Source organism: Lampris incognitus, chromosome 7 (genome assembly GCF_029633865.1).
Source record: "Lampris incognitus isolate fLamInc1 chromosome 7, fLamInc1.hap2, whole genome shotgun sequence".
Taxonomy (NCBI): domain Eukaryota; kingdom Metazoa; phylum Chordata; class Actinopteri; order Lampriformes; family Lampridae; genus Lampris; species Lampris incognitus.
Window position 1 is genome coordinate 62,959,380 of NC_079217.1, and position 17,845 is coordinate 62,977,224.

General features: G+C 44.0%; 1 protein-coding gene across 2 annotated transcripts; it reads left to right on the forward strand.

Moving 5' to 3' along the window:
- Positions 1–38: 38 nt before the first annotated feature.
- On the forward strand, positions 39–17,456 carry srsf7a (serine and arginine rich splicing factor 7a). 2 transcript variants are annotated; one of them, XR_008810512.1, is made up of 9 exons: positions 39–269; positions 4,439–4,672; positions 5,158–5,331; positions 5,605–5,691; positions 7,366–7,404; positions 11,322–11,366; positions 12,201–12,299; positions 13,311–13,904; positions 16,220–17,456. XR_008810512.1 is itself a non-coding variant. In XM_056283346.1 (8 exons), exons 2-8 carry the CDS (start codon positions 4,449–4,451, stop codon positions 16,269–16,271), a joined length of 720 nt encoding a protein of 239 aa, XP_056139321.1. In that variant the 5' UTR covers positions 39–269; positions 4,439–4,448; the 3' UTR covers positions 16,272–17,456. The 2 variants fall into 2 exon arrangements, 1 of the variants encoding a protein (XP_056139321.1); XM_056283346.1 differs by lacking the exon at positions 13,311–13,904.
- The last annotated feature ends 389 nt before the right edge of the window (positions 17,457–17,845 follow it).

The window sequence follows — 17,845 nt, forward strand, 5'->3', positions numbered from 1 at the left end:
GGTTCGGCAGAACCGCGCAGGTGCGGAAGTGGTATGCTAATTTGGTCGGTAAGCTAGTTAGCCCGGCGATCGGACATGTGGATGGGCTCACTAACGCGCGTAAAAATTATCGATTAGCTTGGAAAGCCCGCAGAAGATCCGCCGCCCGTAGTCCCCCTCAGTACCGCTGGTAGGTTAGTGCCGTTGGTAGGTCGTCGCTGCTGGCTGCGCCGCGGCGGAAGAACCCCTGCTCGGAGCGGAGTTGTGACTCGACGGAACTGCGGAACAAGGTACGGTAACCAGCGCGTGCTCGCCATTGTTATGGCGAACGGGGCTCCGGCTAATTCCCGGATCTTTTAGCGAACGGCCCTATAAACGGACGCCGCGGCGTTGTCGGTAACGCGGACCCCGGACTGGTGAGGTTGGTGGCCCGTTGCTCCGCTACAACAAAAGGCGACGGAGGTCGTTCCGAACCGAAGCTAGCGTACGTTAGCAACGCGCAAGACAACGCCGCTACGTTTTCGCCACCCCCAGCACATAGACGGACCCGGCTGGTGTAATGGACGGCGCGGCGCTTATTTCTCTCTTATTATTTCTTATTGTAACAACCTACATATATATGGAGGTATTCACTGCAATGCCGCCGCTCTCGTTAGTCTTCCCGTATAACAGCCGAGGGGACGGCTTTGTTCGTATTCTGCGAGTGACGGTGAAGGGGGGGGGTAGAGCAGGGGGTTAGGCCGGCCTCGTCCCGGGGGGGAGGGGGGGCGGTTCTGGCCGCAGACATTTAACCTCCGGCCCCGTTGCTGTAAACAAAGGGGGCCCGCGGAGTGGCCGCATGGCGCGAACTCGCTTACCAGATGTGGGTCGCTACCGACCTGACGTCACCAATACGGAGGTTCGGATGCCACCGCCGTAAAACGTGCCGTGTAATATTTCAGTATGAAAAAATACGGCGTGCTAATAAATGTCACATTATGTTATGTAATTTCCGGAAGAGAGGGAAAAAAATCGACTGGCGTTATACCAGAACAAAATGGCCGCCTCGCGTGGTTACCATGGAGACGGATATTGGTTTCGCCAGCCCTCCGCTATTTGACTGGGGGTGGCGCAGTGACAGTACAACACAATGCTGTATTGTTTAGTGTGTCATATATTGGTGTGCTGCATAATTCCCGTATCACAGAGATTGTTGGAAAATCCAAGTCTTCTTCATGGACGCCAGCTACTGTGCAGCTGCAAGGGAGACTCCAACACCACCTCTGGATCGGAGGAGAGTAACGGTGCCCTGTGCTAAAACTAACCTTTTGCAGACAGCTATCGAATAAGGATGATAAACCTAGGCTCCAGCATCCTTGTAGACCCCAGGGCTCGATAGGTGGCGCTAGTGCAGCCGATGCTGCCCGGGTGTACGCTGAACTCTCTTTCGCAAGCGCAGCATCTCTCTGCGTTCCCCTGACGGTGTCGTGGTCTACACCAGTGGTTCTCAACCTTTTTGGGGTCCTGGACCCCCCTGCGTATTTTTGATCTACCCTGAGGACCCCTCCACCTGATCTTGGGGGAGGGGGGTTGCAATTTGATAGAAACAGTAGAAACTGCATTTTAAATTGCATTATAGCATTTATTCACCCTTTGGGGCAAAAATAAGAGCTTTCAGTTGTAACTTAGATATAGTTAACAAAACAGAATTCTCATGCAGTAACTTTCAGATATATGTAACAAAACAGAATTTTTATGCAGTAACTTTCAGATATATGTAACAACAGAATTTTTATGCAGTATATATATATACATATATATATTGTGTTTAAAATAAAGAAGCTTTTTCTACACCTTATTGTTTTAAAAAAAATATTTGGAAATGTTTAAATGTTTTAAATGTTCAATTTAAGCTCAGTGTAGCACTTTAAACACTATTTTTCTTTATATATTGTTCATATATATATACATATAGTGTTTAAAATAAAGACAAGCTTTTTCTACACCTTATTGTTTTAAAAATTTATTTGGAAATGTTTAAATGTTTTAAATGTTCAATTTAAGCTCAGTGTAGCACTTAAAACACTTTATTTTTCTTTATATATTTATATATTGTGTTTAAAATAAAGACAAGCTTTTTCTACACCTTATTGTTTTAAAAAATCATTCACATTATATGACAGAAGAGCGATAAAAAGGAGACGTTTTGGTGTTAAAGGCGACGCAATGAAAAATGTGGGTGCACCTAAATTTTGTGCTGGTGCACCTAAAAATAAATTTAGGCGCACCAGTGCAACCAATGCAACAAGTTAGTGTAGAGACCTGCACCCTGAGCAGGATAAGCGGGTTGCATAATGGACGGTAACCTAGTAGACATGTAACGGTATGAAAATTTCATATCATGATTATAGTGACCAAAATTATCACAGTTATCAGTATTATCGCGGTATTGTTAAAATGTACTGAAAATGTAAAAAAAGTACTGATACACACACGGAAATCATTTCACCAAGTTTTATTTTGAAAACCACAAATAAAATTAGCAGCACTATAATCCGCGGTGGTGTAGCGGTCTAAGCATCGGCTTTGTGTCGATGCAGTTGCCCATTGGGGACCGGGGGTTCGCGCCTCGGTCTCGTCAGATCCGACTATGGCCGGACTCGATGAAGCAGCGATCATTGGCAGCGCTGTCTTCGGGAGGGGGGCGGAGGGGGCTTGTGTTCGTCACATGAATGGGTCTCTGGTGTGTCGGAAAAAACAGTGGTTCGGCCTGGAGTCGCCTTGTCACGAAAGTGGGGAGGCGTCTCCTTCGAGACTGCCGGCCGGAGAGATGCAGTTGGCGAACGCATGCAGTACGAGGGTGGGTATTTGAATTAAAATGGGGATCGATTGGTCACTAAATTGGGAGAAATCAGAAATAAATTTAAGAAAATTAGCCGCACTATGCACTTTTTGTTTGCATAAACATTAAAATAATAAAAATAAATAAAATAATAACATTCCTTATTCAGTGTTTCTCAACCCTTGCCTCAAGGACCCCCTATCCTGCAGATTTTCATTGTAACCCTGCATAGGTAGCCCTGCTTGTACTTACTCGACCAATCATCTCGCAGCACTTAATTATGCAAGGTGTGCAACGTCTGACATAATTCATTGCTGATTGGTTGAATAACTACAAACAGGTACCTATTCAGGGTTGCAAAGAAAATATGCAGGATAGGGGGTCCTTGAGGACTGGGTTGAGAAACACTGCCTTATGTAAACATATGAAAAAAACCATACAAATGTGCATTAAAGATGTCACCATGTGGCCATGAGAGGTAACTGCACTTTTGCACATTGCAAATAAGAAAACAGCAACCAAAAAGACATTTCTTCACATTTTAACAAGCTTTGGATATAATCTGCATTAGGAATGCTGTTTTGGTATAGATAAGCATATGAAACAGTTTTATTTAGCTCAGTGCTCACGTTGAACATTAGGGCTACTGTCACTTTAAGAAGATCGCAAATTTCTGTGTACGTGAACCTGGAAGCGTCTAGATTTGTGAGTGTTGAGTCGGCGGTGATTTTGGAGACTGAAGCTATACAGTTTTCTTACCGTAGCCGTAGTAATAACGTGGCAGTAATAGCCAGCCTTCGTTATAGTTTAGGAAATTATTATTTGATTACTCCTGTATGAAGATTTCGCTGTGGAACCGGAATAAATGTTCGTTTTGTTATCTTTTTACACCGGAGTCCTGTGGAGGTTTTTTCCTTGCTTTTCCTTAAGAACGTACTACGCACGAGTAGCTAACTTTAGCCAGTGGCACGAGTAGCTAACTTTAGCCAGTGGGGCGGACCGTCGGCCCTCACAAAGAGTAACGTTTGGTAACAGGAAAGCTCAAGTTTACATTATTAACAAGCTATTAGACCTGCAAACCATGACATTTCCCCCCATTCCGACGTCCCCACATCAGGCATTCAGCTAAAAGTTAACTTGCCTTGCATTCGCTGTAAAGTTGTGGATGGTGGTCACGGAGATGACTCATAAGATTAGAGGTGTTGCCCCCCTTTCGCAGCGATTTTCTTTCTGCATGTTCTGCAGACAGGGAAGCCATCTTCCATCAATTTTCCCTCAGCACTTTTATAAAAACCAAAATACCACCACACTTCAGACTTAGTCCTCTTAGTAGGCGAAATAATCTCCCGAGCGCCGTCACAGCCTGTGCCTTCCATGTTTCATTGAGGCAAGACAAACCCACGTTGCTTGCTGCGCCTGCGCGCCTGCGTCTGACAGACTATGCTGGACAGTATTTACCGTGAGTTTTTCAAAGCGCGTTAATCAAACACGGTTTTAATGATAATTAAAATTTGAAACGGTAATACTAACCGTCGGGAATTTTACCGTGGTTAATCATTAAACTGGTGACCGTTACATGCCTATAACCTAGTTCACACTTCCTCTTCTGCCATCTGTCATTTACCCTCTTCCCAACAGTATAGGCGAGATGTCGTACTACTCATCCTCCCGGAGTTCGTCCCGGGCCACAGACTGTAAAGTCTACGTTGGTGACTTGGGCAACGGTGCTGCCAAGGGCGAGCTAGAGCGCGCGTTCAGCTACTATGGCCCGCTGAGAAGCGTCTGGGTGGCCAGGAATCCACCGGGGTTTGCTTTCGTGGAGTACGAGGATCCCAGAGATGCTGAAGATGCAGTTAAAGGCATGGATGGAAAGTGAGTAGGAATTCTGTTTTCTCTGTGTCCATCAACCATGTGTCTCAAAGGGGTTTGAAATATCTTGAGTTTAAAAAGAATATGCATTTATTTTTAAAAAAAAGCGTTCGAAATCTTCAATTCAGTTATGACATTTTTATAAAAATGTTCAGAAAAAATTACTTAATTTTATGCTATTGCTGAACGTCTTGAACTTGAAATTTTCCAAAACGGCCCATTCCGTAGCAACGGCCGGTGAGTAAAAGAAGGGTGTGTCTTGGCGAGAACATAATTTTTAAAGAAAACTACCAAAGATGGTGCACCTCCATAGTTAAGAGTTTAATGGCTTGTGTTTAGAAATAATAATTAAGAGTTTAATGGCTTGTGTGTAGAAAGAGTACAGGTTGTTATTGGTAACTAATTAGGCAACAAAAAATACAAATCTAGAATTGAAAAAGCAACTGGGGCCAAGCTATTTCTGATCTCTCCTTCCTATCCCGCATCAGGGTCCTGTGTGGCTCCAGGATCCGTGTGGAAATGTCAACGGGACTATCTAGGAAGGGCCGTGGGCGCCCAAGCAGACGCCATTTTGATCCCAACGACCGGTGTTATCAGTGTGGTGACAGGGGCCACTATGCCTATGACTGCTACCGCTTCAGCAAGAGAGGACGACGAAGCAGGTACAGTAATACAGCTGTTTAAAGTCAGTTACTCATAATTATCATTATTAGTGTTGTGATTACTGCAGCTGTTGATTACGGACATTGATCTTGATGCCTTACAAGTTTATTTTACTTCTGTTTTAGTAATACCAATGCTGCTTCATATTGTATATTCAGATTTTGCCTTTGACCCTCAAGAGAATTGTCTCAGTATTGCGTCAGCTTTACCAGTTATTCCTAGTGTTTGTAGACGATCTCAATTTTGTTTGACTGGTGCTTTTCTTATCCCAGGTCTCGCTCCCGCTCCCGGTCTCGCTCCAGGTCCAGGTCCCGTGGACGCCGCTATCGTTCCCGTTCCCGCAGCCGTAGCAATGGCAGGTGAGTAAAAGTAGGGTGTGTCTTAGTGAGAATATAATTTTTAAAGAAAACTACTAAAGACGGTTGGTAAATGTCAAATGCTGGTGCAGTCGAGCTACTCCTGCCATTGTGATTGATCCCTGCGGATGCTCATTGCCCCCGAAGCTCTACCCCTTAAATAATCAAGATGGGTATAAAAATGTTTTAACATCATCTGATGCCTCAGTTAGAGTTGGAGATAACGGTCATGAAAATTAAGAACTTAATGAGTTACTAAAAGAGCTGTGGGTCATTTTCCCCTAAATACAAGCACATTTTAGAGATACATTTCATTTGTGGAGCCCAATATCACAAATTAAAAATTTGCCCCAGGGGATTACAACATCCTGTCCTTAGGCCCTCGCATCGGATAATGAACAATTATATTAAAAAAAAATTTTTTTTTTAAACCCGCTTTAACAGAGAGAAAAAAATAGGAAGAAACCTCAGGGAGAGCAAAGAGGAGGGATCTCTCTCCCACGATGGACAGGCGTGTAATGTTGTCTTTACACAATTTACAGAATACAACGTTGAAAGAGGATAACAGAATTACAGTGGCTATAAAGAATATGATGAGGAGGGGGTGGCGCAGTGGTTAGCGTGATCGCCTCACAGCAAGAAGGTCCTGGGTTTGAGCCCAGGGGTAGTCCAATCCTGGGGGTCGTCCTCTGTGTGGAGTTTGCATGTTCTCCCCATGTCTGCGTGGGTTTCCTCTGGGTGCTCCGGTTTCCTCCCACAGTCCAAAGACATGTAGGTCAGGTGAATCGGCTGTACTAGATTGTCCCTAGGTGTGTGTGTGTGTCAGCCCTGTGATGGTCTGGTGGTCTGTCCAGGGTGTCTCCCCGCCTGCCACCAAAAGACTGCTGGGATAGGCTCCAACATCCCCGCGACCCTGAATAAGGATAAACGGTTTGGATAATGGATGGATTTCCCTCCCCCTTCAAAAATAGGTTTTGCTGGTCCAGCGTACGAGCTTGAACTGGTTTGATTTTATGTAGACTGACTGAACCGGCATCTGTCATTATGAGACGTTCTGGTAAATTTAAAGTACCCTACATCAGTAACCCCTGCCGACAGCGTCATGATGCTAAATCCAACTTGTATTGCATTAGTAATAACCAATATGACCCCATGATTACCATGTTATGTTTGTTTATAAATGGTCTAAGTAGTGTGTGACAGGCCTTGTGCAATTTAGTGCCGCGCCAAGGCCGGCAACAAGGAGATGCATTTTCAGTAGAGGTGTGTTAGTGGAAGAGAAGCACAGTTTGTTTACTGTGTTTGGGGATGGGGAGAGAGACGAGACATGGCGGAGTTGGTGTCAAAGAAAACGAATTCTGTGCCAATACAATCACACTGTCTTTCAGTTTCATTATGTTCTGCTTAAGAGTGGTTACTGAGTCAAGTGCGATACCTAGTGGTAAAAATCGGTCCGGTCCCGTGTTTAGCGTAATATCAAACCAGCGGGAATATTCGCCTCCATTGGGAATTGAACACAGTATGATTAAGGGTCATGTCTAATGTGTGTTTCATCTTTTTTGATGTCGAGTTAAAGATTGAACACTAAAGGACACAGACAAGCTAATATGGCTCACGATAAAGAATAGGGGCTTAGTTTTGCCTTTATGTGATCCCTGTCTGTCTCTCTGTCAACAGGCGCCACCGGTCTCCATCTTACTCTAAACGCAGGAGCAGGTAAGACCAATGCTGCACAACCACTAACAAACCCTTGCTTTTTGCTTTATAAACACAAATTTGAGTTCTTTCTACTTTGGAATTATTTTATTTCACACCACAGCAGAGTTACAGGGATTCATCTGTGCCCCCAGTAAACCCTAAAGGCAGTGTCGTAAGCAGGATATTTGGAATGACTGGTTAACATTAGAACGACCGGGATTTCACTCCTACCTAAAACGACCATGTGCGGTCAAATTGACGGCCAGTTGTTAAACTCTATATTCCGTCATATTGCATATGTTAGTATCTCTGTTAGGAAACGACTGACACCAAAATGAACATTTTAACAAATATAATAGTATTTTTAAACAAAATAAACTTCAGAGAGACCTGGTCAAACTTGAATAGCAAAGCTGAAAAATTGAAAATATTACCTGAAAAACAAAACGGAAAAAACATATTGCTAATCTAACAAACATAACAAGGCACATAAAACGTGAAGTGCAAAAAAAGAACTGAAAATAAATATTGAAACAGTCCCAAACAACGACCGGACCCTGAAAACTACTAGAACGACCGTAGACACCACGGTCTTTAAACCCTATATTCTGTCAAGATAAATACACAATTGAGATATTATAAATACTGCAACGCCTCGGTTGTAGTCATGGTGCGTCTGTAACCAGATATATTGGCAATAATGAAAAGTCTAGTTTAGACTATTTCTGTGCACTGGAGAACACTAGTTTTTTTTCTGGGACCGAGGAATGAACTTCGCGAAAGAAATGATGCGACCAAAACACGTCATAAATAGTGACGTGACGCACACGATCACATACAAATTACATGCAGTCTTTTTGACCGGTCATTGTTGTTTTGGGTCAATGTTATCATAAATTTTTTTTTTCTTTTTTTGGTCCAATTGATCTAAGACTCATTTTAATGCAAATATATGCAATTTTTGAGCATTCAGTGAGTGTCAGGTCTATCTTCTTTTCTTTTTTTTTTCACAAAGTTATTAAACTTTGAAAATCCAAAATGGTATTGGTCGTTCTAGTGTTAATCCAGCAATTCTGGGCTTTTGGTCTCATATTGTGGTAGCTCACTGGACAGTAAACCATAAGATGTGACTTGATGAGTATGAACTGTATTTAAAAATCTATGTATATAGATAGGAGTTTGGTGAGATGTGGGATTTAACTATTCGGATCACCACTTTTCCAATGAAAGTCTACCAACATCTCTGTTGAGAAATTTGTGTTGATACAAGCAGTCCACTCTATCGTTTGAATACTACCACCGTAAAACGTCCAATATAATATTTTTTAGTTGAAATACATTAAAATGTTTGTAAATAAAAAATAATAGTAAACTAACAATACCATGTTTGAAAATATTATACTATTGGATATTCTTTATGCATGCTGTCACAGAAATTTGAATCGGTTCATTTGAACACAACGTTTATTGAGAGAAATGTTTTCGGTCGTTATGCCACTGTATTGTTCACGAGGATGGGGATACCTGCAGCCAGCTGAGACTGAAGGAGGTCACTTAGAGGAGTGATGAAACGTTTCTCTCAATGTTGTGTTTAGATAAACTGTTTCAACTTTCTGTGATTTGCTTACTTAAATTGTTGAGCGTGAATGAAGGCTTTTTTGAGTCATTTCGGCGAGGATTACCTTAAACTGGTACGTGAGTGCGAGCGAAAAGCGCGTAAGATGGCAGACTACAAGCAAGGCTCGGCGTTTTCGTTTTTTGATTTTTCAAAGCTATCCAGCATGCTGAATTTCGCCACAAGACGACACTGTTACATAACCTCACACGAACAGGAACAACATTTGGATCCGTGGAAACATAAAATCTGGGTGAAAATCAGTTTGAAAATCTGGGTATTTTTTGGTGAAAATCTGTAAAAACCGAAAACGCTGAGCCTTGACTACAAGGAACCACTTGACATTCAGTCTCAGCTGCAGACAGAGCGAGATTACACCTAAGAGCCTGCAAATGAAATCTCCAGTTATGGCCCACCGAGCTAACGGGATCCCCCAGAAGGCACATAGCCAGCTTTTGAACGAACGGGTGAGGCAAACTAATTTTTATCATCGACGCTTTGAAAGCCAAAGAGGAGCAGATCCAACAGACTTATGTCGCATCTAGATGAGACCATTTTCCAACATGTGGTTCAATTCACGGAGAAGGCTCGTCTAGCACAATACAGAAGGTCGAAAATCAGACAGCAAAAGAAGTTCAACCTACTTGCTGTAGTAGACAAATAGGTGAAGAATCTGTCCGACAGGACAACTCACCCAGGTAGAGAAAGACATACTTGCTGAGGGGCTGAATTTTGCTGTCACACTGAAGCAAATCCAGTTAGTGGAACTGATTACAGCCACAGAATCAGCGATCATAAAAACAACATAACGGGACCCGCAAGCGAGCAACTGCGAACGAAAATTTAAGCCTGCCTCAGCAATGCAAAGGTGCAAACATCCAACATCAGCAGAGATGAGAGGAAGAACTCACCACTCAGTAAGGACAAAAATATCATCCTTCTGGCAGACAAAGGCAGATGCACCGTTGTATTAAACCAAGCAGACTATCATGGGAAAGTTATGACGTTACTTAGGGACATAAATACTTAAGAGCCAGTCAGTCTCCTGACCCAAAAATATAGTGTACGCTGTTAAGTCACATGGGGGAAACCAGAGGATGGCAGAACACAAGGGAGCTAATGCTTCCGGCCAGGACTCCAGTCTACACCATCTACAGACCAGGACTCCAGAGTCTACGCTATCTATACACCAGGACTCCAGAGTCTACGCTATCTATACACCAGGACTCCACAGTCTACACCATCTACAGGCCAGAACTCCACAGTCTACACCATCTACAGACCAGGACTCCACAGTCTACACCATCTACAGACCAGGACTCCACAGTCTACACCATCTACAGGCCAGAACTCCACAGTCTACATCATCTACAGACCAGGACTCCACAGTCTACACCATCTACAGACCAGGACTCCACAGTCTACACCATCTACAGACCAGGAATCCACAGTCTACAATATCTATACACCAGGACTCCAGAGTCTACACCATCTATAGGCCAGGAATACACAGTCCACAGGCCGGTGGCCACTCTTTCAAGGATGAGGAGTGAGGAGGTGCACATCTTTGATAGGGAGGAAGGCTGGTTTGAACAGGGAGTCAGAGGCCATCTATGTGAAGAGGGAACGAACATCCCTGAACCGGGGGGGAGCTAAGAGTACATCTTGTCGCCATTGAAAAGTCACGACAGTTTGCATATGAAACCGGCGTTGTTTTTGGTCATTATGCCACTGTATTGTTTATAAGGGTGGGGATACCTGTAGTCAGTTGAGATTGGGGGTCATTTAGGATGAGTGATGAAACCAAAAAAACAAATAAAAAGGGTCCTCTTTGTATATTAAGGAGTGACTGAATGAAATGTGAAAAGTGTTTAATCACTGTTTGAGATTATTTAACGTTATATTGGGCATGTCAGCTATTGTGTTTTTCAGATCTTTGTCAGGATGGTGTTTTTATTCCATCGGAAGCATTCGGAAAACTTTTCTTCATATAAACAATGCATCTCATATAGGCACTATATGGTGTCCTGTCTTGAGTTTGAGAGGATTCAGCGTTGTGCCCAAACATTTTATTTTATTTTTTTTAAGTTTAGATTTCCCACATGCTGTTTTCCCCCACTGTGAGCATTTAAAATGTGTAGGTTATCAGGGTAGTATTGGTCCCCCTCGACAACTGCCAATGCAAAGTTACCCTCCTGCCAGAGTATGTAGACAGTGATGTGAAACCCACCTTCAGGGTCAGTTGGCTACAGGCAGAATGTGTGAGAAGCCTCGTTGTTGTCAGCAGCAATTTAACCTGCCGTTTGTTCCGTGATGTCAGGTCTGGCTCCCAAGCCCGTTCCAAGTCAAGGACTCCAGTGAGAAGGTAAGTCCTGCACGCTGCCAAGATCTTAGGACTTGGAACTCAGCATTGTAAACTTCAGTAAGCCTCACTAGAATTTTCCAGCTGAAAAAGAAAAAACTTTCATTTTTGTAGGCGTTATTGTTCAGTACCTTCATAGTCGGAGAAAGAAGTCTGTTTACATTCGCACATTCCTGTTTGCTCTTAACCTGTGACCAAATTGGTTTTTCACACACAAAGCAAAAAAAAAATTAAAATCATACAGCTCTCAAAATATTACATGGTAGAGTCGCTGATGAGGCAGCGCTGCTGTTTGTATCCCCCCCCCCCTTAATAATCTCGTAGCTTATTTTATAGAAAGTTCAATATTTTATACTGTGCTTTAGGAACAAAAAACCGGATATTGTGAAGGGTACTATGTAAAGTTGTTCTCCTAAAGAAATTGTTTTTCAGCTGTGTTCTTCTAGCAAAAGGGTGTCTAACTGCTTTTTCTAGTTTACATCTCAATGGACACCCCATTTACACCTGATTAGTAACAGCTGTTGCAGACAAGCTACTGGAGGAACGACTGTCTGTAACATAGTGGAAAGATTTGATTAAATCAAAGATTTTGTGTTTTGTTTTTTTACTATTGTTCTTGATGACAATAGCCACACCATCCCCCCACTCACTTGTATTTGTATAGTGAATGTGAAAATTGACATCTGATTGCAATGCGGACACGTACCACAAGAGCACATACAGTACAAACAAGGTGTATACAGTAAGAGCATGATGGATCTGAAATCACTGTTAAGTGTATTCTTCATCACACTGTTCTTCACATGTTTACATCCCCTCCCCCCTCCCCTCCCCCAGTCGTTCCAGGTCTCGGTCTCGGTCAGGCTCTGGGCCCAGAGGGCGCTCCGACTCTAGGTCTCGCTCTCTGTCCCGCTCAGTCAGCCACAAGAGGAACAGGTAAATCCCCTTACATCCCTCTCACACAATGCTTTAGGGTGTCTTTTAATGATATGTCTGACTCTTCTTGCCCTTCTAGAGTTTAGCTGCCAGCTTTGCCAGGCATCGTTGATTTTAACCAGGGATGTTGTAAGTTGGTTCACACCATGATCACGTGCAGAAGGAAGTGTTGTGCTAGAGAGCTGTTCCCCTTTTCTGTTTTTTCAGATTGTGACAGTTCTAGGTTACGCCTTTAGGTTAAAAGCAGATTAGCTCACCATACCAGCCAGAGCCAAGCACTCCATCTTAGGTAAGTGGTGGCTTAGATTGACCCTCCACCTCAACCTGCAGCTGCTCATCCTTCGACCGACCCCCGTCTTACCCGGAGAGAGATGTGACGGAGCACCCGGCCAACCTGAGACGGGGAGAGATCCGCATCATCTGCCAAGTCCGCTGCTTTAGAATGGTAGAATGGTGAACAGAGAAGTGCAGCAGAGGGTGGACACCTTGGACTGTTTTGAGTGGGATATGAAAGTAGGGGTACTAGAAAGGTTGGTTCCTCCCATGTGCTCTCTTTGACCAGCATGTGCCAATTTCAGAAATGAAACGTGGTTGATCACCCAGCCATTCCACGTCTTGGAAAGAGGGCACATGGAAGGGACTGTCAACGTTTCAGGGAGTAAGTCCTCCACGAGCCCCATTAGCACAGCTAGCCAGAGATAGACGCATAAGCCCATATTCTCTGTACTTTTTTCCCCCTTCTCTGTTAGTTGTAGTTTTAGTTAAGGGAATGAGTTGAGTATGACAGAAGGAAGGGAAGTTACTTGATTTATCGAGTTCTCCAAAGAGTTAGGATTTTTTTTTTCTCTTATCAAGCTCTTTTGATCTTTTTTTTTTTTCTTCTTCAATTTGGCTTGTTCTCCAGGCAAGGAAAAAAAAAAAGTCAAGCTCTTCCCAGGCCTCATTTGAGATCAGGCAACGCTGCACCAGTGGTGTGAACAGTTTTGTTTATTTTTCATATTTCCTTTAAAGAGTGTGGTGGGAGCTGAGCACTGCACCGCAGCTGTTCCCAGGCCCAGGGTCTGCTAGCTGGTGGTGTGTACGTCCTGCGGGAGGGTGACTTAAGCGCTGACCTGAGATCAGCCTTCGCCTGCAGCTGGTGTTAGAGTGAAAGAGAGAGGGGTCGACCTACCGGCCGAGCCCTCCCCGCAGTGAATGAGTCGCCGTCTGTTCGACCGACGCACACGCTCAGACTGGAACAGCCCGCGCGCACACACAGTTGTTCTACTAGAGTCACCCAGCCAGCCTTCAGACCTACCAGAGGGCTGACCCACACAGTTCAGAGTTCGACCACAACCTCTTTTAAAACCCCTTATCTACCAGACCCCCCCTACCTACCTACCTACCTACCCACCTACCTACCTACCTACCTACCTACCAGAGCTCTCCGGCCTCTGTCTTAGCTACTGAAAGTGAGAGAATGAGAAAGAGGGGGGAGAGAGCTGACGAGGGATGAGTCTACAAGAGCCTCCCAGCGCAGTGTCTCTCCGAGTTGTAGTCATCCGTCCTTCAGTCCTTTCATCCTTCGCTTCTCTGTACTTGTTGTTTCTGCCACTGTCTGCAAAGGTAACCAAAAACCAAACCCCCCCTCCAACTAGGTCACAATTAAATGAATAGATTTATCATTTTGGTGAAAACATCACACACTAGTCTGAAATTATACTCATGATAAAGCTAATGCTGAACTCTACTGAGCATGCTCAGACATAACAAGTGGGCGACTGGGTGAGAGAGAGTTTGACATGCCATTACGTCTCATGGGTTGTTGGTATTCTACCCCAAATATATGTTTTAAACCACTTTAATATGTAATTTAAAAAAAAAAGATTAAAACTACCATTAATTTTATGCTATGACAGAAGTACAGCAACCAGAGATGCTAATGGTGGTTTTGAGATGTTAGGCTTTCTCTCTCTGGACCAAGTAGAGAATACCATGCACTAAAAGCTTTTAACTGGTCCTTTTGGGTTTTAGTGCAGGTGACAAATTTGTATTGTGATGACATGACAGCCCCAGGTGTTTAGAAATGAAGAATGTTCCTGTGGGAGGCATTTGTCATTGTATTTTGGACCAGAAAGTTTTAGGCGGGGTTCCAGTGTTGTGTAGTCAGTTTCTCTCCTGGGAACTGCATCTCTGAAATGCTAAGACGAGTGCCCTTGAACTCGCAGAGCAGCCTTTGCTATTTCTTTGGCTGAGAATTTTCTACATAACTCAAAAGTAAAAAAGAGTCTTGATGCATGCTCAATAAAATCCAGGTAAGGAAATCCCAGAAAGGTGAATCAGTTCATCTGGACACGGTTTATTGGGAGAAACGTCTCATCGCACAGCTGTTGCCCCTGTTCCACTGCATGGTACTGGCTCAGCTCAGCTCAACTCTTTGACTATTGGCTTTACTTTTTGGGATTTCATTTTCCACTGCAGATAGTATCCCCTCGCGCTGGTCCTTTGGGGGTCTTTTGACTAGGGTTTTTTTTTTAATTTTTATTTTAGGTTTTATTTACATTTAGATAAATATACATGTATTTTATTTATTTATTTATAGTGGTATTTTCATGTCACCTTTTGGTATCGGCTCAGCTCACTTGGAACCTCGACGGAGGTGGTACCAAAAAATGTACCAGGTACTATCCCTAACTTTTACCCAATGGAAAACCAAAAACCAAAACAAAACGAGTAGAGTCGAACCAGTACCATGCAGTGGAAAAAGGGACATAAGTGACCTCTTCAGTCTCAACTGACTGCAAGTGTCCCCACCCTTACAAACAATACAGTGACTGCAGGTACCCCCACCCTTATGAACAATACAATGACTGCAGGTACCCCCACCCTTATAAACAACGCAGTCGTACAACGACCCAAAACAAAGATGGGTTTCATATGCAAATATGGGTGTGACCATTAACTAGTTTCAATGGTCATGTGTACTATTCACAGTGGATTGGGGAATAGTTGCAATCGCAGCATTGTAAGATGGCGACAGATGTAGTGTTAGCCCCCATCCCCAATCACGACACAGCCAGTCGAAGAGAGAAGGACACCAGCTGCTTAATCTGTTGTCCAGTGGTGATTCCATATGTGTCGTAACAGTTGAGACTCCTATTTTCCAAACGCCGCGTCCCAGTTGCTTTCAGGCCCCAAAACACACTGCGCCAGAAATTGGTCCTACCCAAGGATCGGGTCCCCCGGCACAAACCGAGCAATATAGTGTAGCTGTTAAGTGCCAGGAGGATTGCCGTGACTTGTCCATTGGGGAAATTAAACACACTGGCCACGAGGATGACACAACACAGGAGAGCTAACACGTCAGGCCACGGCTCCGCAGTCTACACCATTTACAGACCAGGGCTCCGCAGTCTACACCATCTACAGGCCAGTGGCCACTCTTTCAAGGATGAGGCACATCCTTGATGGGGAGGAACACTGGTTTGAATGGGTAGTCAAAGAGGCCGTCTGTGTGAAGAGGGAACGACCATCCCTGAACTGACGGGGGTCCTAAGAGTACATCTGTCATCATCTTACAATGCTGGGATTGCAACCATTCCCAGAACTGTGAATAGTACTCATTGCCATTGAAACTAGTTAATGGTCGACAATTTGCATATGAAACTGATGATTGTTCTGGGTCGTTACGCCACTGTGTTGTTTATAAGGGTGGGGACACCTGCAGTCAGATCAGACTGAAGAGGTCACTTAGATGAGTGAAGAAACATTTCTCTCAATAGACGTGTCCAAATGAACTGATTAAACTTTCTGTGGCACAGGAATGGGTTTTTCGTGAAGGCACATGGGGCTGAAACTGTTGTGGGGAGGGACTGACACTGGGATGTTGATGTTGTGTGGTCTTATTTCAGCATGCCAACGCTCTTTTCATTCTGTTTTAGTCGTTCCAGATCAGGAAGTCCCAAGAGGAGTCCCACACCTGGAGATGACTGAGTGAAGAAGATTACTTGCCCCAGCCCACCCCCATCCCACCACTCACAAACACACACACACACATACACACACACCTCCCTGATGCCGTAGCCATCCCTGCCTGCCTCTGTAGCCTGATTTGTTGTCCCTCCCAGCCCCCCCCCCCCCCCCCGGTACTTGTCTGTATAGTTTCGGCCATCAGATTTTGAATTACACTTGCATGTGCTGTCTCAGGATGCTAATGCAGTCACTGTGGGCGAGTCACTATAGTGGGCAAGTCACTATAATGCAGTCACTATAGTGGGCAAGTCACTATAGTGGGCAATTCACTATACTGCAGTCACTATAGTGGGCAAGTCACTATACTGCAGTCACTATAGTGGGCAAGTCACTATAGTGGCAAGAGTCTTTTTCCTACTTAAGAGCTCCATGGTTGTATTTGTTGGCCAGTGAGGCAGGGAGTTTTTTAATAAAGAGTTGGATAAACATATCTTGGCTAATTTAATACAATGCAGATTACTTTCAACAGTGATTTGGGAACTTCAGATGGCAAATAGCAGTTGTTACCATTTTTCAGGACGAGACGACCACCGCTTCTATCGGTCTAGTGTTCCTCTAGGGAAGTTTAATTGACCCGTTTTTATTTTAATCCCACCTTATTTTTGACGGCCCTGCATCTTGATGAACGTTCTTACCTTAAGTCTAAAACTCTTATGTCGCCTGTCAAAGATGTATTTTCCTTTTTGTTCTGGCGGTCTATTAAACTACACACATACACAACTGATTAGAATTGGTTTTACGTTTTCCTCATTTGAAAACTGGATATTTTTATTATTATTATACTGGATGATTTTGGAGCTTGGGTGTGCAACTTAGTCCAATCTTGTTTATCACACTTGCGTATAAGGGCGGCCAGCCTGCATGCCTTATAAAAACTGATGTCACATTCCCAGTTCAGAGATGCTGATCCGTCTGATGCTCTAAAACTGCACTGCCCTTTTTACAAAGGTTGTGAGCTCAATGTCCACTAATTGGATTTTCAATATGTACAGAACTCTTCATTTTCAGTTTGTGATGTTTTTGTTTTTAAATCTTCAATGTGGTAAGTTTCATTTCTGTAAGGGCTGCTGCTTCACTTTGTTCTTTCCCTGGCTTATGATGAGATACAGTGGCTGTTTTATTTTGGAATAAATCTTAGATTTAAAACCAGGACTCCTGTTTCTGTGTGTGCTTTGAAAGCCGGTGTTCAGCGTGAAAGTTACTAGGTGATTTGTGTCTCGTACGTTTCATTTAAAGTCGGTGGCGCAGTGCGGTCGCCTCACAGCAAGGAGGTCCTGGGTTCGAGCCCCCGGGGTGGTCCAACCTTGGGGGTCGTCCTCTGTGTGGAGTTTGCATGTTCTCCCCGTGTCTGTGTGGGTTTCCTCCGCGTGCTCCGGTTTCCCCCCACGGTCCAAAGACATGTAGGTCAGGTGAACCGGCCATACTAGATTGTCCCTAGGTATGTGTGTGTGTGTCTGTCGTCCCTGTGATGGCCTGGTGGCCTGTCCAGGGTGTTTCCCCGCCTGCCGCCCAATGACTGCTGGGATAGGCTCCAG

Excerpts from the sequence above, each read along its gene's own strand:
- srsf7a (XM_056283346.1), top strand. The coding sequence starts at position 4,449 with ATGTCGTACTACTCATCCTCCCGGAGTTCGTCCCGGGCCACAGACTGT. Across the intron at positions 5,332-5,604 it reads AAGAGAGGACGACGAAGCAG|GTCTCGCTCCCGCTCCCGGT; the intron begins GTACAGTAATAC and ends TTCTTATCCCAG. Across the intron at positions 7,405-11,321 it reads TACTCTAAACGCAGGAGCAG|GTCTGGCTCCCAAGCCCGTT; the intron begins GTAAGACCAATG and ends CCGTGATGTCAG.